This window comes from Heterocephalus glaber, unplaced genomic scaffold (genome assembly GCF_053883595.1).
Source record: "Heterocephalus glaber isolate CG9 unplaced genomic scaffold, H.glaber_assembly_v1.0 deba00001760, whole genome shotgun sequence".
Taxonomy (NCBI): domain Eukaryota; kingdom Metazoa; phylum Chordata; class Mammalia; order Rodentia; family Bathyergidae; genus Heterocephalus; species Heterocephalus glaber.
The window spans coordinates 8049673-8073374 of NW_028258457.1; the positions used below are offsets into that span (position 1 = coordinate 8049673).

Sequence of the window (23702 nt, forward strand, 5' to 3'; positions counted from 1 at the left end):
TCCCTATGCCAGAATGACGAGGGTGTCTGTGCCTCAGCTGGCCCAGGACTGCTGGGCACCGCCCCCCAGAGCCCAGCCTCCTGGCTGGCCACCCGGTCCTCCTCACTCCCACTCACCGTCCAGCCTGAGGTATTTAAAGCCGCGATACGCAAAGTAATCTTCCATGATCGTCATGAGGGAGGTCATCTGGCAGAACAGTAGCACTTTGTGGTTGGTGGCACGAAGTTTGGGGAGGATTCTATCGAGAAGCTCAAATTTGCCTGAGGCTCGATACAGGTCCAGCCTGGTTCGAGCGGGGCCGGAAAAACAAACAGCGTTAGTAATGCAGCCTTCACACAGCCTTGGGGGAGAGGAGCAGCAAGGGCACAGGGTGGCTTGGAAAACACACCGCTACCCAGTTACAGCACAGCCATTACACCTGGGTGAGAAACTCAGGCCACCCTTAGTCAAAGGTGCAGCACCAGGGAGACCAAGTGCTTGTCATCTAACTCTGCTTTGAATAGAGGAGTGGTTCATAACGACAGGAGCACAGCAGGCACAAGTCAGGACTTCGTCTCTGCCCCCATTACAGAAGCTCCAGGCGCAAAGGCTGTGTGGACATGGCCTCCTTGGGACCCAAGCCCCGTGTGGTCACTCCTGCCCGTCAGCAGGAAGGTCACAGACACGCAGCCAGGGCTGCAAACGTGGACAAGGCAATGGCAGTATGCGGGATCCCACTGTGCATGGTGACAGCAAGAGTACAGCTCAGAAGGCCTTGGTGCCCTCTCGCTGTCTGTCTCCACCAGGGACAGCTGGTCAGCCAGGGTCACAGTGTGAGGTCACAGCGTGAGGCCACAACTGTAAGGAGGTTCATGGATGTGCTTTTCATAGTGAAACTATAGACCAACACTGAAGGCTAGAGCGGCATGGCCTGCGCCTTCCAAAGGACGCCTCCGAAATGCAGCCACATGGGGCATGCAGGTGCCTGCGCTGCCAAGCGGTGCTCAGGTGGCTCACGTAAGAATGCCGTCCTGGGGCACAGAGGTCAGAGCAGCAGAGTGGGCCTGGAGCCCATCTGCTGCAGGACCTGGGCCAACTGAGGGCAAGCCACTCATCCTTTGCTCTGGGTTCTGCTTTATCTGCCGGACGTTCTGCTGGGGGAAATGGACAGATGTGTCCACAAAGTCAGCCCAACCAGGAGTGAACACCCCCCACACAGCAGGAAGCTCCTCACCCTTGCACGATGCCGCCGGTGAAGCCCAAGTGTTCAGAGAAGGACTCCTGCAAGGGAAGGGGAAGCGGTCAGCACTGGGCCAGAGGGCAGAGACTTCATGCACCCCCATGAAAGGGAGGAAGCGACCACCACGCTCTCAGGCACCAATTCAAGCAGGCAACAAAGGGAACGTGGGCCAGAGACAACCCTGAGCAGTGGGACCTCTATGCCAGGAAACATGGACACGAGCAGCTTTTGGAAGCGAGAACTGAGACTTGAAGAGCACTGCGGCCCCAAGGGCTTCAGCCCATGCTGCCCTGAGCACGAGGGTGCTCAAAGGGACCAGGAGCAGGTGTGAGAGGATGCCGGGACAGAGACATGGCCTGAGAGGAGTCTCGGTGCTCCGGAAACCACCTCTGAGGTGAGGCTTCGGGGACCCACTTCTGGCATCCACTGCATTTCCCAATAGGGTTTGGACACCTTAAGCTCAGCACGTTGGGCTGGTACAGCTCAGTGGTAGAGCATGAGCCGGGCTTCCTGGGCCCTGGGCTCCATCTCTGGCACTGCAGATATGTAAGTTTTGTGACCCCAGGGAAGGGTCACAAAGAGGCAGATGTACAGCGATTCAAGACTCTTTGGTTTTTTGTTTTGTTTTTTTTCGGTACCGGGAATCGAACTTGGGTCCTTGCGCTTGCACAGCAGGAGGCAAAACCACTGAGCTAAATCCTCGGCCCTGGTTTTTTTTGTTTTTGAAGACAAGGTCTCACTTTGTAGCCCAGGCTGACCTCAAACTTGTGGCAATCTTCCTGCCTCAGCCCCCTGAATGGTAGGATTACAGATCTGCACCACCATGCCCTTGGCCAGCTAAGACTACTTTTCTTGGGGGGGTGGGGTACTGGGGATCGAATTCGGGACCTTGCGCTTGCAAGGCAGGCGGCGGAACCACTGAGCTACATCCCTATCTCAAGACTACTTTTTAAGTCGCCACCAAAGGTGATGTGAACCTGTGTGTCTTAGCTCTCTCTGCCTAGGAGTGCACAGACAGGTGTCTGAGCCCATGCGCTGGGGCCTCACCTCAATGTGCTGGAACATGTAGGGGTGGTTGCAGATCTTCCTTAGCTGCATGATGGTGTTCATCAGGGTCTTGGTGCCACCTTTGCCCTGGGGAGGGAGGAGATGGTGTCTCCAGTCAGGGTGGAGATGGGTGTCGGAGAGCGCAGGATTGGGAGCAGGGCTGCTGGGTGCCAGGGCCTCAGGAGTGAGGGGACATCCTGTGGAGTGTGTGGACGTCCAGGGGCCTGGGGGGCAGAGCCCACTGGGCACACTGGGAAGGAGGTGGTGGTGGGATGGAACAAACTGGGTCTGGTCAGGAGCTGAGGCTGGATCACAAACGCTGTGATGCCAGCTTCCCCAGGCACCATGGGGGCTCACAGAGGCCCCAGCCTGATAAGCCCTGGAGACTCAAGTGAAGGAAGGGCCAGGTGGGCAGCTGTCCTGGGCTACAGCAGCTCAGGTAGCAAAGGGCCTGAAGAAGATGCCTCACGAAGGCAATGGGGACTCAGGGTTGTGGCCAGCACTGGGGCAGACCTGAGGGGCCTGGAGTGCTCCCAGGAGGACAGGTTCAACCTGCAGTGGGTAAAGCTGGCCCAACTCCCAGTGTAGCTTGCTAACAGGGAAAGGGGGGCTCCCGGAATGTCCCCACCCTGCCGAGGCAGTACTGGGGTCCCACACTGCCAACTGAGGGCACCAGACAGCAGCCCAGGGAACGTCCCCCAAATAGAGAACATCACTCTCACACCTTTGCTGTTCCTTCAGGGCCACTGGCTGGGGCCTCATCTACAGCAAGGGCTGGAAGCCCAAGGACCCTCCCTGACGCAGATGGGACAGGGGCCCCAGAACCCACCTTCTTGTCCTTCTCAGAGCCGTCAGTGAGCAGCACCCCCTTGGCCTGCATGTGCCGGTAGAGCACGCGCTGGAGCGCAGACATGTCGCACTTGATGACATACTCCACCTGTTGGGGCGGGGGTGCTCAGTGGCCTGCACGGCCAGGCCACCTGCCCTGGCCACCCACCCCCACCACGGAAGCATCAGGGTCGAGGTGATGGAGAAGAGCCCCAAGGCTCGGGGCCAAGGGGAGACATGGGCATACAGTGTCAGGGGACTCTGGGCCAGGACGGGGAACTTGGTCACGTTCTGCAGGGACTTCCAGTCCACCAGGAAATAAGGGGGCAAGGCCGAGTAGAGAAGACACTGGGCCAGGAAGCCCTGAGCGTGGCTGCAGAGCCTCCCTGCACTGGGGAGCAGCCCAGCCCTGAGCTCATGGCCTCCTGCCCAGGCACTCAGGCAACCATCCAGTGAGAGGAAGAGGGCCATCGCCATCCCACGCTGGGCTGACCGGGGTGGGGACTGGGACTTGGGGAATGCCACCCACACAACGCTGCATGGCAGCTTCTGCGCCAGTCCTACCTTCTCAGGCAGCTGGGCCTCGACTTCCTTCTTGAGCCGCCGGAGCAGGAAGGGCCGCAGCACTTTGTGCAAACGACGGATGATGAGGATGGTTTCCTCTTCGTTCAGGTCCACCTGGCCCCCGGACAGAGATGCAGGCATTAGCTCCAGCATGTGTGTGGGGCCAACTCAAAGGCAGGGCTGGGAGGGGTGGACAGAGGCAGCAGGGGCAGCTGGGGCCACCTTGCTTTATGGTTCCTCAAGGATCTGCTGCCCGCCACAGAATTCTGGGGACACATGGGGTCATGGACCTGAGGGCCCTGGGACCCGGACACCTCCAACGGAAAGAAACACAGCAACTCGCTGCCTAGCCTTCCAAGGTGACAGAAGCCTGTGGGTCCACAACCCACCAGCGTGGCCAAACCAAAGCCAGACAGCCCTGGGGTGGAGCACAGGCTGCACTGTGAACGGATGGGGAGTCTTGGGGAGGGTAGCTCTGTCACTGGGGCCCACACCCTCTGTCACCCAGCCTGCAACAGACTGAGCAAAAGAAGTGCTGCCCTCCCAAGGTGCCCGCTCCTTGCTTAAAGACACATATTTTTTAAATGATTAAAAAAAAAAAAGAAGCAAGCCAGGTGTGGTGGCTCACACCTGTGATCAGAGTACACTGGGAGGCTGAGGCAGAAAGATTGTAAGTTTAAGCCCAGCCTGGGCAATTTAGCAACTAGAAAGTAACAAGGGCTGGGAGTGGGGGTGGGGGTGTAGCTCACTGCAAGGGCCTCGGGTTCCATCTCTAGTGTTGCAAAAATAGCAAGGGAAGGGGGAAAGAGAGAAGAGCACAGAAGGCCCAAGCTTTTCTGTCACACCCTGATGGCCTCTTGAGAGTAGAAACAGAGCTGTGGCAATTGGACCTGGCCCTGGGTGGGCACAGGAGTGGGGCACAAGAAGGAGACTGCAGACCACTGCAGACAGAAGTTTGAGATCTAGCAGGCCGGAAGCTGTGGCACGGCTGTCACCACACAACCCTGCCCTGTGTGCAGGTCACGCTTAGTCCCCTCCCCAGGGACACTGCCCATCTCACACACATCCCTTAGGCCAGCACTAGAGGCTGTGTGAGGGTGTGGTGTTTGGAGCTGGCTTAGGGACTTTCGAGCATGAAGACCCAGGCCTCATAGTCAATGTGCCAGTGTGGCTTTTAGGCCAACTGTGCCACCACGGCTTCCAGACACAAAGTGGATGCAGCAAGCTTGGAGAACAGCAGGAGACAGAACCTGACTGCAGCTTCCTGCCCCAGACCTGGGCCCACTGCCCTTGGTGAAGCCTGGACTCCCCAAAAGGACCCATGACCTGGCCCACTGCACCCTTCACATCCTCGATAGTGCGGGGTCACCTCACTCACAGTCCCCTCTGTGCCTGGAGCACAGTCAGGGAAGCCCCAGTTATGTCTGCTGGGTCCTCAGCATTCCTCCAGCTGCAGGGTCACATTCCCAGCTGTCCCCTCCCTGTGCCCGAAGAACTGGGCCAGGACCACCTCTGGTCCTTCTCCCTTGAGCCACGGCTATTCCCCTGGCTACATGTAATGTGGATGCTGACCCTAGCACCCTACACAGGTCCTGCTGCCACAGGGGACAGCCTGCAGGTGTGGAGGCCATGGAACACACCCACCTTCTCCCCTGTCATGGCAAAGGGTGCGTTGAACCACTGCTCAAAGGTGCTGCAGCTCTTGAAGATGGTGGGCAGCAGGAAGTTGAGCAGCGCCCAGAGCTCCGGCAGCTTGTTCTGCAGTGGTGTGCCCGTGAGCAGCAGCCGACGTGGGGCCACGTAGTGCGTGTTGAGCACCTGCGTCAGCTTGCAGTGGTGGTTTTTCATGCGGTGGCCCTCGTCCACGATCATGTACTTCCAGCGGATCTGTGGGGGACAGCAGGCTGAGGGACAGCCGCAGGGCTGCTACTTGAGACAGGCGAGTGGCCACCATGAGCCAGGAGGCTCTGGGACAGTGTGCACAGCAGGCCCCCAACCAGTCACAGCTCGACAGACTGCACTGCACAGGACATACAGAGACAGGGGATGGGCCATGGCACATTCTCCCGAGAAGAGAGCCAGGCAGCAGAAAAGTCCCCTGGTTTTCACAAAATCAGAGATGCTCGTACTGAGCACAGGGACATGCCCAGTAAGACACACCTTGCTGACTGAGTCCCTCTGGGCTGGGTCTCAGGGCAACAGGCTGGGACACGTCCTATCTGAGTGGGCTGAGCAGCCTTTTTCACATTTTTGAATTTTGCTCTTGAGGCAGGGTCTCACCAGTCCTAGCATCCTTGCATCTTCCTGCCTCAGCCTCTCTACTGTTGGGATTACAGGTGTGAGCCAGTGTGCCCAGGCAGAATGGATGCTGTGTATGTATGTGTGTGTGCTGCTGAGGATGGAACCCAGGGCCTCACCTGCACAAAGCAAATACACACCACTGAGCTGCAGCCTGCTCCAGAGCCTCAGCCATGGGCTCACTGGACAAAGCCAGGCACAGGGTGACTACAGGCAGGAGTCCTGGGAAAATCCAGACTCAGTCTCCAGTGCCCAGGATGACCTGGCTTCCACCTCACTAAGGTCTGACGGTGGCAGCACCAGGAGGTGCAAGGCCCACAGAGGGCAGTGCCCACGAGTGGGGGGCCTGCTGGAAGCACACAGCACTTGGCATGCGTTCTCACTCCAGCACTGCTGGGAGCATGGTGCCCAGGGCCTTACCCTTTGCAGCATATCAGGACAGGGCTTGCAGGAGGCACCCGTGGGATGGGACTGACCCCGACCCCCGCATACACAGAAAGCTACAGCCTCACTTCCCCCATGCAGGGGCTGTGGTGGGACATGGCAAATGCACCTCCAACCACACTCCTGCACAGTCAGTGGGGAGTCCCACACATCCTCAGCCTAAGCCTCCAGGCCGGAAGTGAGCCCTGAGCTGGGGCCACAGCACATGTACCAGGCCTGCACAGTCCCCACCATGCCCCCATACCAGGGCCAGGACAGCAGTGCTCAGCCCTTGGTCACTCCATGGCAGGGAGGCACAGCCTCCAGGGAAAAGAAACCAGGGCCGCTAGAGATGGAGACCTAGAGCAGACATCTCTGCCCAGTATTAGCAGACTCTGGCAGCCATGACCAGATGCTTCCATCCAGATGTTTCCAGATGTTTCCCACTGTGCTGCTAAACGTCTTCAAAGCACACCCTTACCTTTCCATGCTTGTAGTCAATAACATACTGGGTGCCCATGGCACCCCTGTCTTTGCTGCCCAGAGCAGCACTGATCAGCCCCAAGACCCAGTTCTCTTTAAGTCTCCTTTTTTTCTTTACTCATTAGCGTGTGCTGAAGTGCCTCACAGGAGCCTGTACACTTACTGCAGAAGTCTACGGTTATGTCCCCATTCCCATTCCTTATAGGGACACTGAGGGATGTGAGGGTGATCTGGCTGCGTCATCTGTCACCCCATTGATCGCCAGGGTTGCTTCGGCTGATCTGGCTGGCTAGGCAGGTGTCCCCTTCCTCCCTCACACTCCATGTGCGTCCCTCCTGAGCTGCATGCTCAGTCGAAGAGGACGACCACCCCCTGAGAGAGGAGGACCATTTCCTCGGTCAAGGGTATAGGAGTAGCTGCGCTTCCCTGCTAGAGCCTCCAAACAAGCTCTCAAGGTCCTATGAGGACTTGCCAGGGTGGAAGACACTTGGCAGAAGTCCTGGGAGGAGCCAGTGTGTGCCATGAGGACAGCCTGGTATTGGCCCCTGACCTGGGCAGGTGTTACCCACATATGCAGGTGCAGAACTGAGAAAGTCCTGCAAGGGGCTCCTGAGCAGCCGGGCAGTGTGACAAGGAGGTGACAGTATGGCCAGTAGCCTGCGGGTGTTTGGGGCACAGAAACACTACCTTGGCGAGGATGTGCTTGTCTTTGATGATGTATTCGTAGGTCGTCAGCAAGACGTTAAACTTGCCACTGCGGAGCTGGGGGACGAAAGCTCGTCTTGCTGCTGGAGAGCCCTGTGGGGATAGGACACATCTCAGCCTCCTAGAGCCAGGTGACAAGGACAGGCAGGTGCTCAGCGGCTGGTCAGGGACAGCAGCCCTGACCAGGGAGGGATCAGACGTGCCAGAGGTGGCAGGGCCAGTAGGGCGGAGCATAGCGCTCCTGGGCCACACGGGCCATTACCTGGTGGCTGACTGGCTCCCCTCTCCCTGGTCTGCAACTCAGACCCCCCTAACCTGGAAGCCAGGGCCCCTCCATCACCTGATGACAGCAATGGGGATGACTCTTAACCCCTCCTTGATGTGCCAACCTGCTCCGTCCCTCCTCATTCCCGATCCCTGGGTGGCAGGGCTGGGGCCCAGCTCTGGCCTGGAGAACTACCTGGCCCCAACCCTGGTAACTCTGTCCCCACTAGGCCCCCAAGCATGCTGTGCCGTCAGGACCCTACTTTGTCACAGCACAGGCTGGACAGCCTGGACCTGGGCATTCTACCACAAGGGGTAAACCAGGTGCTGCCACTCTACCTCAGTTTCCCCACCTGCACACCTAGCCCAACCCTAAGTCCTGCTTCACAGGATAGATCTGAGAACTTGAACAGATCTTGGGGTAGTGTCTGGAGCAGGCCTGGCTCAAGGCACAGAGGACCCAATGTCCCCTGTCACCGAGTGGCCCAGAGTGTGCCTCCTAAATGGCTTGTACACAAATGGCTTTAAACCAAAGATCAGGGCAGATGACAAACTCCTCCAGTGAATGCACCAGTGTCTGCTATGCAATTCAATGAATACTGCATCAAAACAGCATTCTCCAACCTGAATCTCTTTCTTTTTCAAAGTAAGCATTTCTGCCGCCAGATAACCCCATGCCTGCATTAATTCATGACTCTGTGCATCCAATCTAATTGAAGGAAAGGTACATGCAGTGTCTGGTCCCTGTGCTGTGTCCTCATGGCTTTCCAGCCCTCCCACTGTGACATACCTTGTAGGACACCTTCACCACGGAAGGGGCCCACTTGTCAAATTCGTATGCCCAGTTCGACAGCGTCCTGAAGGGACAAGGAAAGGACAATCAAGTTCCACTCTGTCCCGTGTGGCCCCAACCCTTGGATGGAAGGGGGAGACAGAAGGGTGGGAAGGGAAGGCACTGCAGGCAGAGGACAGGGACACCAAAGATGGTGACAGGGACAGGAGCAGCTGCTGCTCGGGTGGGAGGAGCCTGGATGGACCTGGGTGAACCAAGAACTGGGGCATGGAGACCGGCACTGTGTCCCTGCTCCGGGGTCACATGCCCATCGGAGAACATGCTGGGGACAATAACAGTAACGATGATGGTAATAATATACGCAGGCCTGCTGCCAGGGAAAATGACAGGCCTCTGGGTGCCAGGCTGCCAGGGACTGTGCCATGGATACCTGGGAATGCGGAGGACCCACAGGTTCTTTCTGCCACCTCAGAAGCGGAAATAGCAGCCCTGGAGTCACGTAAGCAGTGAGAAGCAGCACGAAGATGGCCAGCAGGTGAGACCAGCTGCACCCAGGTTGGATGGAGCATTAGGGACAGGGCGAGGGACCTGGCAGGGACAGGACAGGGGGATGGGGACCCTTAGCGGAGCACAAGGCAACAATGAGGCCAAGCTCTGGACGCTTCTGGGAGGGGCTGGGTACAAGCTTCCGGTGGGGTAGGGACGGGGAGCCGCTGGGATGCAAGGATGGGAGCTGCAGCCTGAGTGGCAGAGACGGTCTCAGGTTCCTCCCTCCAAGGAGCTGCACCGAGGGCAGGGCGAGCCCACATTAAAACCACACCTTTGGGGCCCCTGCAGCCATGGCCAGCAGGGCAGGCCCAGTCCAGTATGTGAGACGGAAGCTTAGACTGCAGTGATGAGGAGAGCTCTGGAAGGAAGATGAGGAGGGGTGCACATAGCTGCAAATACGAGTCCCATGCTCTGCTCTGGACATCACCCTATGAATCCAGATGAGATGATGGGGGCTGTGCAGCCACCTTGCAACCACGAGGCAGAGGACCCATGGGCAGAAGGAGCTGGCTAAAGGAGCATAACAGAGAACTTAAGAAGCCTGGGTACCACATGGCCTCCTGGAGATGGGAGCCTGCCCAAGGCTGGCACTGTGCTTCCCCTTCCAGGGGACCAGCAAGGCCTCCCTGGTTTGGTTGCTGAGGTCCTGTTTCCATTGCAGGGAGTAATGGCCAGTTAAAGCACCAAGAGAGGAAGGGAGGGCCAAACTGGACATGTGCAGAGAACTGCAGTAGGCAGGAGAAGGGCCAGGGTCCTGAGGGAGTGAAGGGGGCAGAGAAGACAGCAGGGAAGGAGTACATGGCAGATAGCAGCAGGCCCCAGTGGGCAGGCAGCTGTGGGGGAGGAGGGCCTGCCTGGGGAACGGCCACAGGTCACCCAGCACCACCTTGCGGAGGGCAGTGGGCAAGGAGCTGATTAGGGTTTCACTGCAGGAGCTGGCAGCCCTGAGTGCTCACTGCGGCAGGGGCCAAGTGACACCACCTTCTGTGTCCCGGGCAGGGACCGATGCACGGCCTGCCTGGAGTGTGAGAGAGACAGAGAGGCTGGGGAAGCCCCACCAGAGCTGTGTGCACACAGGCAGTCCACGCCAAAGGCCTCGCAACAGGGATACCCAGAAGCAAAAAGCAACCTGCACCTGGCCTGGGGCTTTTTTTTTTTTAAATGAATCATCATCTGATTCACATTAAATATGGAAACTGTAAGCAGCAGCAAAAGCACACGGCTTCAAGAAGGAAGACCACGTAACCACGGAGGCACCCATGGCAGCAGGTTATATCTATCAGCTTGGCCCGCAGGGCTACAAGGCCGCACACAGTGTGTTTAGCACAGCCCCTTGGAGGTGATGCCCAGTGAGCCTTCTGCAGAGCAACTCGGGACACTGGCTATGCTGACCTCCTTGCCTGAGGGAGAAGCCAGCAGCAGGTACCTGCGATCCCCAGACACAGAGCTTTACAAAAGGCCCCAAATCGAAACGCTCATGTTGAAATCTGCTGTGGAAAGAGAGCTCCGTTTTAGGACATCTGAGCACATTCTTTCTCTTGCTAGCTACTTTCTTTCAAGGAGACAACACTTTTTTCTTCAATATTAGCTTTCTTTTTTTAAATATTAGCTTTCTTAATTTTTTTTTTTTTTGGTACCAAGGATTGAACTCCAGACCTTGCACTTGCAAGGCAGGCGGTGACAGCACTGAGCTAATTCTCTAACCCTAGCTTTCTTTAGTTTTGATCTGACAGACTTCTCACACACTGTGACTAAAAGAAAGACTGAAGGCCTCATGCGCACCAAGGCCTTGCCTGTGCCAAGACTGCAGCTGGCCCAGCACAGAGCTCCTGGTACAGCCCAGTCTTAGATCCTGCAGCAGGCCCTGCCCCCTGCCCGACCCCCCCACTCTGATTGGATAAGCGCTCAGGGCTCGCCTCCTGCCTGGTCCCCCTTGGCCAGCCTGTGGCTTCTATCTCCATCCTAAGTGGAGAAACCAGGGCTATTCAGAAAACACACTGAGGCTAGGAGTGGAGCACCTCTGGGGGCCAGACAGGAAGTCTCAGAAGCCCCCAGTGATGGGGGCTGCCACAGGCACAAAGGTACCAGACGAGACGGCTCCCAGGGAACAAGGCTAGAACGGTTGGAAAAATAAAGGAGATAAGCCAGGCCAAACCACAAGTAAATATCTACTAATCCTTCCTGATACAAATAGATAAGGGACTGTCAGCAGGTGGGGTGGGGGGAGCTTAGCTACTTTCCCCAGAGCACAGTAAGGAAGCGGGGGAAAAAAGAGCAACTTCAAAGTACACCACTTAACAAACTGCCCAGCCCAGGGGGTCCCCGGTCAGCATCTGCAGTGAAAGGCAGTGTGTCCCTTGGCTGAGATGCAATGAGAAGGGGATCTGCCGCTGTGGTCTTCTGCCCAAAGCCTACAGCTGCTGCCTCACCATGGGCACGGCACAAAGCAGACCGGGCCTGAGGGAGCTCCAAGGGGAGGTGTGAATCAGTGGTGCATGGGCCTTGCCTTCCATCCCCAGTGCCTCAACACGAACACAGAAACCAAGGTCAAGGTCACTGAGACCACAGCAAGTCAGTGGGGCATGGTGGCACATGGCTGTAACCCCAGCACTCTGGGAGGCTGAGGCAGGAGAATTACAAGTTCAAGGCCACCCTGGGCAATTTAGTGAGCACCTGTCACGAAATAAAAATTACGAAAGGCCTGGGGATGTAGCTTAGTGATAGAGCACTTGCCCAGTGTGTACAGGTCCCTGGGTTCAATGCCCAGTATCACAAAGAAATAAACTAATAAGTAAATAAATAAAACCGTGGCGGGTCAGAGGAGCTGCCAGACCAGGAGGTAGAGCAGACTTGATGGCTAAATGGGACACGGATGTGGGGCCAGGAAATGGACATTAGGGAAATGCTGGTGAGTTCAAATAAAGTGTAGAGTTTAGTGAGTACCAAGAGGCCATGCGTGGCTTCACGTTCATGAAAACTACCACAGGAATATGACATATGACCAAAGGGAGGGGAAACCAAGCTCTGCGCAGTGCCCTCACAGCTTTTCAGGGATGGCAAACACTGCCACGACAGCAAAACAACAGTCTCACATCACAAGGACCCAGGACCAGCCTGAGGGCCTCCCAGGTCACCTACAGGACAAGTTAAGATGCCAAATAAATGAAGCCGCGGTCAGCGGCACAGCTGCCACCTAGCACTCTGGGGCCGAGGCAGGAGGACTACAAGTTCAAGTCCTGCCTGGGCAATTTAGCAACTTGGTGAGAGCCTGCCTGTCTCAAGATAAAAAATGCAAAAGACCAGGGATTTAGCTCAGTGGTTCCGCCGTCTGCCTCACAAGCACAAGGATCTAAGTTCGATCCCCGGTACCAAAAATACATACGAGCTGGGGATGTAGCTCAGAGTAAAGGCCTGAGTTCAATCCTGTTACTCCTTATATATCGATGTCCCCCTAAAGTCCCACGCCTTCACAGATAGGGTTTTGGGGTATGGCTGGATCACGGGTATGTGGTAACTGGTTTAGCACTGCTGTGGGTGATGGGTTTATTGAAGAGGGAAGCCTCTGGGTGTTCATGGAACCAACCACTAGGCTTGTAGCCTGGATGGGATAAAAGAAGAAGAAGGAAGGCAGGCTTGCTGCTTTCTGTCTGCCGTGCCACAGGCTGTTTCTCCTCTGCCATGCCACCCTGCCTTGGAACCAGGCAACTATGGACTGAAACCTCTACAAACTGTGAGCTGAAATAAATCTTTCCTCATTTACCTTGGGGGTGTTGGGCATTTTGTCCCAGCAATAAGAAAGTAAGATCCAATACCAGGAGTTAAAAAAATACTGTCCATGTGCCCGTACTGACTTTTATAAGTACATAAATGGGTAAGGGATAGCTCTCCCTAACTGGGAAACCCAATGAGCACATAGATGGAAACATACAGCCGTGACTGGCAACTCCTTCCAGACCAGACGAATTCTACAGTGGCTGCAAATATTGGGGGAAGGATGAGAAACGGGGTATTCATGTGGAGCCTGAGTGTCCCCACAAGAGGCTCAGTAACTACACAGAAACATGCGTGGGTTACGGTGAGGCAGCCAGCAGGCACCTCGGAACCAAAAGCACAGTCAGCTGCCCTCAAGATGGCGTCTCGGCATCATGTGCCTCCAGCTGTGATGCACTGAGTAGAGCACAGCATCACTCCCAGGACTGCAACAGACAAACCAAGCCGAGCAACACTCTCCCCAGTGCCTGCTGGGACTCAGCATCTCAAGCTCATGAAGGACAAAGAAGGCCCAGGACTGCAGAGGCAGCAGTGGCCCCAGCTGAACATCTCCTGGGCTCAGGGGGACTGTACTCCAGGGACTGGCTGCCCTGGGCTTCTGGACAGGCCAGGGTGCTGAGCGGCAGAGAGAGAAAGCCCAAGAAGGCCAGCAGGCTGGGGGCTGCTGGAGACCCAGGTGGGTCATGGCCCCAAGGGCTCTGCAGCCCCAGGAGGGCACTCTGCGTGACAAGCATTTGCTCTGCAGAGCCTCATATGGCCTCCCCTCCACTTCCTGTGAGAGGTTTTAATCACAAGCAAACCAGTGCATTGCTGCCTGGCTGTGGGCCATGAAGGGGAGAAAGACAACCTGCAAAAGCTGCCCTGTGGGTGAATGGAGGAGCACCCCCACCTGCCCCCCTGAAACCAGAAGCAGTGCCTCAGGAGTTGACCTATATTCTGCCTGCCTCCATTCATATACTGGTCCTAAGCCCAGGGCATCAAAATGTGACCAATGTGGAGACCCAGCCCTTAGAGATAAGGACATTAAGACAAGGCCAACAGGCCAGGCCGACCCAGTCTGCCAGATCAGCACAGCTGTGCACAGCGGGAAGTGGCTGGAATCTGTAGGCGAGGAGCAGAGCCCCAGAGGAGCCCCAGCCCACTTGCCCAGTCCTGGCCTGAGTGCTGCGTGTGGATCTGTGGGAACCGCAGGCCACACTCACGAGAGAGGCACGATGATGAGGAAGGGCCCGTTGATGCGCTTGTGCTCCATGAGGTATGTGATGAGCGCGATGGTCTGGATGGTCTTCCCCAGGCCCATCTCGTCAGCCAGGATGCCGTTCAGGTTGTTGTTGTACAGGGACACCAGCCACTCCAAGCCTTTGATCTGCAGGGACAGTCACAGCCACACCATGACTGAGGCCTGTCAGACTCAGGCACTTCGGATCTAAGTTCTGCCCAAGCCACGCCAGCTGAAGACAGAGTGCTTTGCTCTGGACCAGCCCATCTCTGCCGCTCAGCAGCACCCTACGCACGTTTTCCTGTACCAGTCACGCATACATACACAGCCTCCTCTCGGGCTCACCATGGCTCAGTGGCACAGCGCATGTGCAAGGTCCTGGGTTCAATCACTGACATCACCCCCTAATTTCTTTTCATATTCGGATAAACATTTGGACAATTCACTTCTAACTCTTATAACATCTGTCTGTCCCCACTGGACACTGCCCAACACCTGAGGAAATGTGTCCATGTCATGTGACACAAGGACTCCAGACAACCAGGAGGGTTCCAGAGGAAGGGACCCATCACGTGGCCTACAGTGGCCTGAGATTCACATCACCATTCACTCAGGCCTCAGCCTGAGAGCTTTCTGGACACAGGCACTAGGGTAAGATTTTTTCCGAACCGAACAGAATGTCGTGCAGGAAACGCTGGGGATCCTCCTAACAACTTAAGGCTCTGGCCAACGTGGTTCCAGGGACCTCTGGAAAGTCCCACTGTCCACGGACCTGCCTACCCCTCTAGGAGCAGATAGGGGTATGGAGCCGGGAGCTCCCTTATGGGAAGCTGGGAGAAGAGAGGTCACAGCCACACATCGGGAGCTGTGTCCTCTGGCTCACACTAGGCCAGGGGCCTTCTGGGACCTTATAGGTGAGACAGGACACTGGGCACAGGGACAAGGAAGTCTCCTGCAAGAAACTCAGCTTCCTGATGATTCCAGGCTGGGCCCTGAGGCACAGGTGCAGAGCTGCGCTGTCTCCTGCCACTCCCCGAGGACCTGCGGGAGGGCTGCTCTGACCTCCTTGTTCCAAGTAGAAAGGGCTGAAGCCAGGCCACCAGCCCTGGACTCCAGGCTCCAGACCCATCTTTCACTCTGCACAGAGTTCTAGGTGACAAGGACTGCACAGGGCTATTCTCAGACCTGACTCTGGCCCCTGGTGTGGCCACTCCTGACCCGAGTGGTTTTGCAGAATTGCTGCACCTGTGTCCCTTCACCAGCATAAGCTGGGAGACCAGGGCTTGCTTTTCAGCATGGCTGGGGGCTCCAGAAGCCCACAGCGCACAGGGCACGGCCACTCTGAACAGCATACGCTGGGCTCAGCGCACCAGGCTCGGTGTGGACTCAACTGCAGCTTGCTTCCCTAATCCTAAACTAACAACCAAAGAGTGCTTCACAGGAAACTGCAGCCCCAAGTGGACCGTGAACTCAGGTGGGGACCCGCCCCTCCTGTCGTACCTGGTACTGCTTGAGGACGCCGTTGACCATGAGTGCTGACTGCTTGTCCACTCTCTCGGTGACAGCGTGGGCCACAGCATAGTAGGACTGCAGGCCGCGAGCAAGGGCCTGGGACACGCCATACTCATCATCAACGTCTTGCTTGGCATTCCTGCAGCAAGACGACATGCCGTGTGAGGACACATGTTTGTGTCTGTGATGCTGCTCTGTAAGTGGCCCTCTGCACATGACAAGGCCTTCGGGACACAAAGAACGGCAGCTAACGGTCTGAGGCCAGGCACCGCCATGAATGCCAATCCCAGGAAGCCCAGAGACACAGGCCAGCAGTGCTGTCAACATGTCCCATCATGTCCCACTCGGCCAGTGAGAAACTGTCATTATGTCCCTTTTGTCCTGGGAGCTCCCGAGGCTCCAGAGGAAACATGAACTGAATGGTTTACACAAAACTAAAACCATGTATATCCACGTAGTTTGGGGACCCAGCCTCAACTCGGCTCCTGTACAGAGTGATTTAAATTCCCTGCACATCAACATGTCAGCTACACTCACACCAACTTCTGCCACCTCCCTCCAACACGCTTTCAGATTTTATGTTCCTACCAAGCCTTCACAGTGGGCTCTGCGTTTTCTTACTTAGCGGGGCTCTTTTGCTCGCAGGTTTCTCCTGTTGATTTCAAAGTACATGTTGGGTATTCCTTATCCAAAAGGCACGGGAGCAGAAGTGTTTGAGATCTGGGAGTTTTCCGGGTTTTGGAATGTTTGCATAGTAAGACTTTACCAGGTCAACATGCTCAATCTGAAAATTCAGAAATGCTCTGAAGCCTGAAATTTGGGATTTTTAGATTAAGGATGAGCAAGGTATACTCTGTTTCTGGTCTAGAAGTGGCCTTCACACCAATGGCACATGTAGGACTCTGTCCTCTATTTCTCCATCACAGTTCCTGTCAGCATCTCATCACAAATGATGATGAGATCAGTGCACTAACTGCAACTGTTCTTTTTATTTTTGGCACCGGGGATCAAACTCAGGACCTTGCACTTGTGAGGCAGGGAACAGAACCACTGAGCTAAATCCCTGGCCCTAACTGCAACTGTTCTTACAAGAGCAAAATATAAAGTAATCTAAAGGCTGGTATGGTGGCCACACTTGTAATCCCAGCTACTCAGGAGGCAGACAGACTACCAAATTCAAGTCCAGCCTGGGCAACTTAGTGAACCTCTGTCTCAAAATAAAAAATACAAAGGGCCCCAGATGCAACAAGCAGAACAGCACCTGTGGGTTCAATCCCCAGTATCACCAAAAAACAACCCGATGCCTACTGTGGGGACAGGCCACAGACATGGGAGGGCTCGTGTGCTGCTCCACACCCTGCAATGGGATGAGCAAGGACGCACCCTGAACACAGGGCCAAACCCGAAAGACAAGAAAAAACCAAGGCGCACATTGGAGCACCCACATACACACATGCCAAAGAAAAGAGAAAAATCCATGTTCTGCTCACGGCTGCAGCAGACCTCTCTGGGGAGACATAAAGAGACTGGACAGGTGCTTCCCCCAGGGGAGGGGAAGAGGGTGGCTTCCTGTTGGTCCACCTGTGCCTTGCGGACGTAGGTGAAAATGCTTCCTATGCTAGGTCTCTAGAGAAATCAGTGAAATTGGGAGGGTGAACCTGGCCTATCTGTGGTCCCACGGAGGCTATGGGGAAATGCAGGAGAGAGGAAGTGGACAGTGGAGGGGATGGGGAACCCTTACTCAATGATGTGCCGTGCGTCCACCTCAGAGACATCGTCGCTGTCAGGGTCTGGGATCTTCTTCTTCTCCTCCACAGGCAGGGTGGGAGGCTGTGCTGGCTGTGGCTGCTCTTCCTCCTCCTCCTGTGAAAGAAGAGCCCAAGTCACCCCTGTTCTGTCCACAGAGCCCTGGGCCAGCAGCCCAGGGGAAGGTGGAATTCGGGGAGCACCAGTGGCATTCTTACAACCCTCATTCTGCTTCCCATCCTAGAGGGGTCCAGCTCCTCATGTGCACTTTTCCTGAATTGCTCAGCAAATTATTTTCCTTTTCCAGGCAGATTGCATGTATATTTTTTGAGTCAGCTCAGGGTAGCTTTCACCACCAAGAATCCCAGTTACATAGGAAGTGGAGGCAGAAGGACTACTAAAAGTCCAAGTGTAGCTTGGGCAACTTAGTAAGCCTGTCTCAAAACAAAAAATACAACAGAATACACTTTGACTCTAGCAGCTTTTTAGCTGATTCTCTTGGATTCCCTAGGTATTAAGCATTTCATGACCAACATTCAGTATATACTGCTCCTAGATTTACTGACCTGGCTCAAATATCTGACATACTAACACATGTGGTGAAGACAGGCATCTTGGCTTACTAAGAAGTTTTCTATAAACTCGAAAAACCAGTTTGTGTTTCTAAAGGGCTTTTACGCATTCATAAAGCAGGGCCCGGGGTTCTGCGGGACGTGCTGATGATGTCCATATGAACCCACTTCCTCATGTTAAGCCCCTCTTGTTACTTGTATATGCCGTGCAGTACCGCAGCATATTACTCTCCTTACCTACAATGAAACTATCACACAGCTTTAAAGATGTTATCTGTAATTAATCTGTGAAGTAATTCCCATCGGAGTCCAGTGGGATCTCCCTTGGATTATGCAAAATTATACTCTGGGTAATCTGGAGTAAACAGGGCTGATGCCAGCATCTGGGGCAAAGCATCATCACTAGCACAGAGTTCTCCTGACCAATAACAACAATCAGGGTCCAAACAGGGAGGGGATGGCTGGCTAAACCCAGTAGAGGAGGTCAGTATTAAAATGAGACAAAGCTTTCGCCCAGAGCTCTGAGAGTCACCAAAAGCACACTGTGGTCTGAGAAGCAAATGCTCCCTGTGTGGGAGAAGATGGAGTCACAGTTGATGATGCAGGCTGGCTCATCTCTGCTGGGGCAGGCAGGCCGGCCAGTTCACTGAAGCAGCTTTGAGTCACTGGGAGGGAAAACATCCCTGCCTGCAGAGAGCACTGGCTGGGGCCAAGAGTGTGGCCCCAACCTGGGACATCCAACACAGCCATCACCGCAGGACCATAAAGTCACCAAGACAAAGCCTACTGCCAGAGTCAGACTTTTTTATTTCAGAGTCAGACTTTAAAAAAAAAAAAAGAAAAACTGAGCAGAGACACCACAAGTGGGACACACCAAGAAGGAAACATTTCACAGAATTAGCCCAGTGAAATTACTAAACAGATAAAAAAGGCTGGGTGTAGTGGCTCCTACTTGTAATCCCAGGACTTGCGAGACTGAGGCAGGAGAATTGCTTCAAATTCGAGGCCAGCCTGGGTTACATAGTGAGTTTAAGGCCAGCCTGATCTACATAGTGAGATCCTGTCTCAAAACAAAAACCATGCTGGGCATGGTGGCACATGCTTGTAATCCCAGCACTCAGAGGCTGAGGCAGGAGAATAGCAAGTTTGAACCAGCCTGGGCAATTTAGTGAGACTCCATCTCATTAAATAAAAAGGGCCAAGCGCGTTCCTCAGTGTAAAGGCTCCAGTTTCAAAATCCACACTAATACAAACACACAAAGAGAGCAATATCCAAGGAGATAGTTTTGTAGTCAAACTGCTAAAAGTTAAAGACAGACAGAAAAATCTGGAACACAGGAAGAGACTAAAACAAATCAAGTAATAAAGAGAAGAAGTGAAAATATATAACCTGTGGCTCAATTCACATCTGAAAGAAAAGGGTGATAAGGAGGGGAGGGACTTCTGGGAAGACGGTGGAGTGGTGAATAGCAGAGAAATAGCCTCTTGGAGACTGAGTATCCAGACACTGGAATATAGCAATGTGAGGAAGAGAAGGAAGAGGGAAGAGGGTCCCTGGGACACAGCAAACATCTGAAGTGAGTACTGAAGCTCATGTGGAAAGCAAAGAGAGAGACTTCAATGAAGAAGGAAGGGGCAAGTGGTGCTTTCACCCTGAGCCCAGACTCACTGTGTGAAAGGAGGCGGCTCAAACCTGCAGATGCATGGTGACTACTGGCAACCCAAGAGGCCTCCATGGAGAAACACACCAGTGGAATAGAGCAGTGGATGCAGCTGACTGCAGTGGCTGGTGAGTTATTCGGGTTCAGATGTTCCCCAGGAGAGGGTGATTGGCTGGAAGCCATCTTGGAGAAGGGCCAAGTGAGCTGGGAACTCAGAGAAGATGTGGGCTGGTTTCATCAGGGTGAGGCAGAATCGAGTTCAAGTCGGCAGGAGGTCAAGGAGCCAAAATAAAGCCAACAGGAATCACACAGGGTTTTGCAGCTAGAAACCAGCCTGAGCTTCAGAACTAAAGTTGCAGGCTTGCTGGTATTATCCACTACCCTGCTGTAAATCTACGGCTCGCTTATTGGGATTAATTAACAGGGATCTGGCCTCTGTCTGTTCACTTTGTCAATCAGTGACAGCAGACATTTTTTTCTTATATTTGTCCTTTTTCTCTTTTCTTGTTTTGTCATATTTTCTTCTTGATTTTTTGTCCTTTTTACATAAATGTAAACATTGTTTCTGGGGTTTCTTTTGTTGTTGTTCTGTTCTTGTTTTTATTTCTTCCTTCTCTCTATCCCTGACTTCTTCACATTTCCCAGCTTGTGTAATCTTCTTTTGTCCTCCAGCCTTGCTTCTAATCCCTTCCTCTTCTTTTATTTCTCTATTTTTTCCCAATAATCTTTTAAACTTTTCCCCCGAGGGTAAAATTGCCATATCTAGGGCATATTTATTGTATACAATTTCCTGGTTTGTTTTAGATTTTGTTATATAACCACAACTCTAGTTCATATGGTTAAAGGTGGCAAATTAATAATCACCACAGTTTGTCATTTTCTAGGCTGCATTTCATCTTATCATTGTTGCTGACTGTACTACTTTAGCCAAGGTGACACAGTTGTTCTAATCAGTTTTTATTCCTGGTATGCCCAGTGCCAAAGAAGCAGAGGTTAGGCAAAATATGTAGCAACTTTTCATCCCCAATAAATTGTTTTTGGCTTTTTTTGGGTACCGGGGCTTGAACTCGGGTTTTTGTGCCTGCAAGGCAGGCTATGGAACCACTGAGCTAAATCCCTGGCTCTCCCAATAAATTGAAGAGGTAGGAACTTGCAACAGATTCAAAAAAAGCCAGCTATACCTGGAAGACATCTCTGAGAAGTAGTCTTTTCCTAAGGGTTCTCAATATTACCAATAAAGCTACTTGCCATATGCAATTTACAAGCACCAACCCAAGAATTAAACAAACAGAAAATGAAAAGACACTTAAGCAAGATGCAACCCCAAACTTCCAACTCGCCAAAGGCAAACCCAGTGGGCAATGAGGTGGAACAACTTGAAACCCACCCACCTGGACAATGTGAAACGGTAACAAAGCAGATGACTGAGGCTCTAGGAAAAAACCAAAGCAGAAATGGTTTCTCAGATACCTACAGAGATGGTGACCATAATGAAAGTCACAGTTGGTGACCCTAGAGGAGATACAGATAGGAAATAGAGGAGCTTTGGAAGATGATCGAAAGCATGAATGCCCAACATAGGAAAGAAATAGAATCCATGAAACACTCAAACAGATACCCAGGAGATTAAAAACTCCATTGAAAGTATACACAGCAGAATGAGCCAAAATGAGGATAGAATATCAGATATAGAAGACAGGACTGCCATTTGTGACCACAAAAAGAAAGATTTCTTAAAAATAGCTAGGGAGGGCCGGGGATTTAGCTCAGTGGTTCCTCCGCCTGCCTCACAAGCACAAGGTCCTGAGTTTGATCCCCGGTACCAAAAAAAAAAAAAAGAAATCAGCCAATAGCCCCTGCCAGCTGCGGTGCGGACATGCATGCTGCCGCTGCGTGCATCTGTGCACACTGATACCATGCAGGGAGGAATCCAGAGCCTTATTCGAGATGACAAAGGACAGGGAAAAGCCACAGATCACCCAGACTTGAAACATATCGACCCAGTAGTTTTTTTTTTTTTGGTGCCGGGGATCAAACTCGGGACCTTGCACTTTCGAGGCAGGCGGCGGCACCAATGAGCTAAATGGCTCGACCCAGTGGTTTTAAAACATTGTCATGCAGCAGTTGCAACTTACATACTGAAGACAAGAAAGCACAGAGCTGACAAGTCAACTCTGAGCACCTATCTGGAAGAGTGTAAATTTGACCCAGAGCGAATAGAACTGTTTTGCACAGAATATCAGAATAATAAGAATTCCCTAGAAATCCTACTGGCAAGTATAGGCAGATCTCTCCCTCATATAACTGATGTTTCTTGGTGCTTGGAATATCAGATAAAGACCAATCAACTTAATAAGATGTACAGACATGCATATTTGGTGACCTTTAATGTAGAGAACACTGATTCCCAGTCCTACCCAGAGATTAGTTTTAGCTGCAACATGGAACAATTACAGGACTTAGTTGGCTAACTTAAAGATGCTTCAAAAAGCCTGGAGAGAGCAACTCAGTTGTAACCTGGAGAAGTTAAGGATCCTCCCAAGCCTAGAGGAAAATCAGAAATGCCTTGAATCATCGTTGGTGCGACCTGGATTTCCTCATTTTCAGTAGAAAAAAAAAGTTTCCTCTTGAATTTGCCATTAATTGACTTTTTTTTACATAGGTGAAAGAGTTGAGAATTCTGTGCATTTGACCCATCTTTTGTATTACCTGTACATCTCCTATTTTGATCTTTTTCAAGTCTTATGAAATTTACACCCTGAATAAATAAGGTGTTGTCCCCCCGCCCCCCAAAAAAGAAATCAGCCAATAACAAATGCTGGCAGCGATGTGGGGAAAAAGAAATCTTTCTCCACTGTTGGTGGGAGTGTAGACTGGTGCAACCACTGTGGAAATCAGTGTGGAGATTCCTGAAAAAACTAAAACTAGAAGTTCCATTTGACACAGCTATCCCCCTTCTTGGTATCTTCCCGAAAAAATTAAAGCATCATACCACAGCGATATATGCACACCCATGTTCACAGCAGCAGTTTGCAATAGTTAAATCTTAGAAACAGCCCAAATGCCCATCAACTGATGAATAGATATAAAAAAGATGTTTTTTAATACAATGGAGTACTACTCTGCCATAAAGAAGGATAAGCTCAAGACATTTCTAGCTAAATGGATGCACCTTGTGACCATACTCTTAAAAGTGAAATGAATCAGATACATATGTTTAAATATCAAATTGTTTTTCTGGTGTGAGAAACTGAAAGTGTAAATAAGGACCAAAATGTATAACAGATAATGGGAAATGGGAAGAAAATATTCAAATGAGAAGGGAAACCAGGGAAGAGGGAAGAGGGGAGGGGGGAGGGGGGAAAGGAAAGAAGGGACAAGGCAAAAAAGAGAATAGAAGGAAAAGTGGAAACAAAACTTTTGTAAATAAGGAGGGGAAGAGGGGTTGAACAGGAGGAATGGGAAAAAAAGAAGCTGCAAGATATATCATGTACAGGTGAAAATTCCCTATGGTGAATGTGATCATTCATTATGTACATCCAAAATGTACCAATAAGAACCAAGATACATCATGTACAGGTACAAGCACCCAATGATAAATGTAAACATATTGTATACCTAAAATGTACCAATAAAAATTTTTTTTGAAATAAAATAAAATGTACCAATAAAGGTTTTGCTTCAAAAAAAAACAACAAACACCACAGAGCAGTGGAGTGTGGTGTTCAAAGTGCTGAAAGAGAAAGGGCTGTTGGGCTGGGGATTTAGCTCAGTGCTTTCGCCGCCTGCTGCGCAAGTGCAAGGACCTGAGTTCAATCCTTGGTACCAAAAGAAAAAAAGAGAAAGGGCTGTCAACCAAGAACCCTGCACCCACCTCAACGCTCCTTCCAAGCAGAGGGGCATGCACCCCAGACAAACCCCTGGGAGAACATGCCACTCACACATGAACTTCCAACAAGTGCCCAGGCTTTCATGTGACGAGATGTGGAGCCAAGAAATAGTAAACACATGGATTGATGAAAAAGACTCAGTAAATAAGATTTCCCTT

General features: G+C 52.7%; 1 protein-coding gene across 5 annotated transcripts in view; it reads right to left on the reverse strand.

The window, feature by feature from the left end:
• Smarca4 (SWI/SNF related BAF chromatin remodeling complex subunit ATPase 4) overlaps window positions 1–23702 on the reverse strand; it is a 92865-nt gene that overhangs the window by 24533 nt on the left and 44630 nt on the right. For all 5 annotated transcript variants that reach the window (XM_021245149.2, XM_087201603.1, XM_021245152.2 and 2 more), the window contains 11 exons: window positions 17417–17538; window positions 15664–15814; window positions 14147–14310; window positions 8622–8688; window positions 7550–7660; window positions 5303–5545; window positions 3659–3772; window positions 3096–3203; window positions 2267–2353; window positions 1214–1260; window positions 117–283 (listed from right to left, as the gene is read on the reverse strand). In XM_021245149.2, coding sequence (XP_021100808.1) covers window positions 117–283; window positions 1214–1260; window positions 2267–2353; window positions 3096–3203; window positions 3659–3772; window positions 5303–5545; window positions 7550–7660; window positions 8622–8688; window positions 14147–14310; window positions 15664–15814; window positions 17417–17538 — 1381 coding nt within the window. The remainder of the gene's footprint in view (window positions 1–116; window positions 284–1213; window positions 1261–2266; window positions 2354–3095; window positions 3204–3658; window positions 3773–5302; window positions 5546–7549; window positions 7661–8621; window positions 8689–14146; window positions 14311–15663; window positions 15815–17416; window positions 17539–23702) is intronic.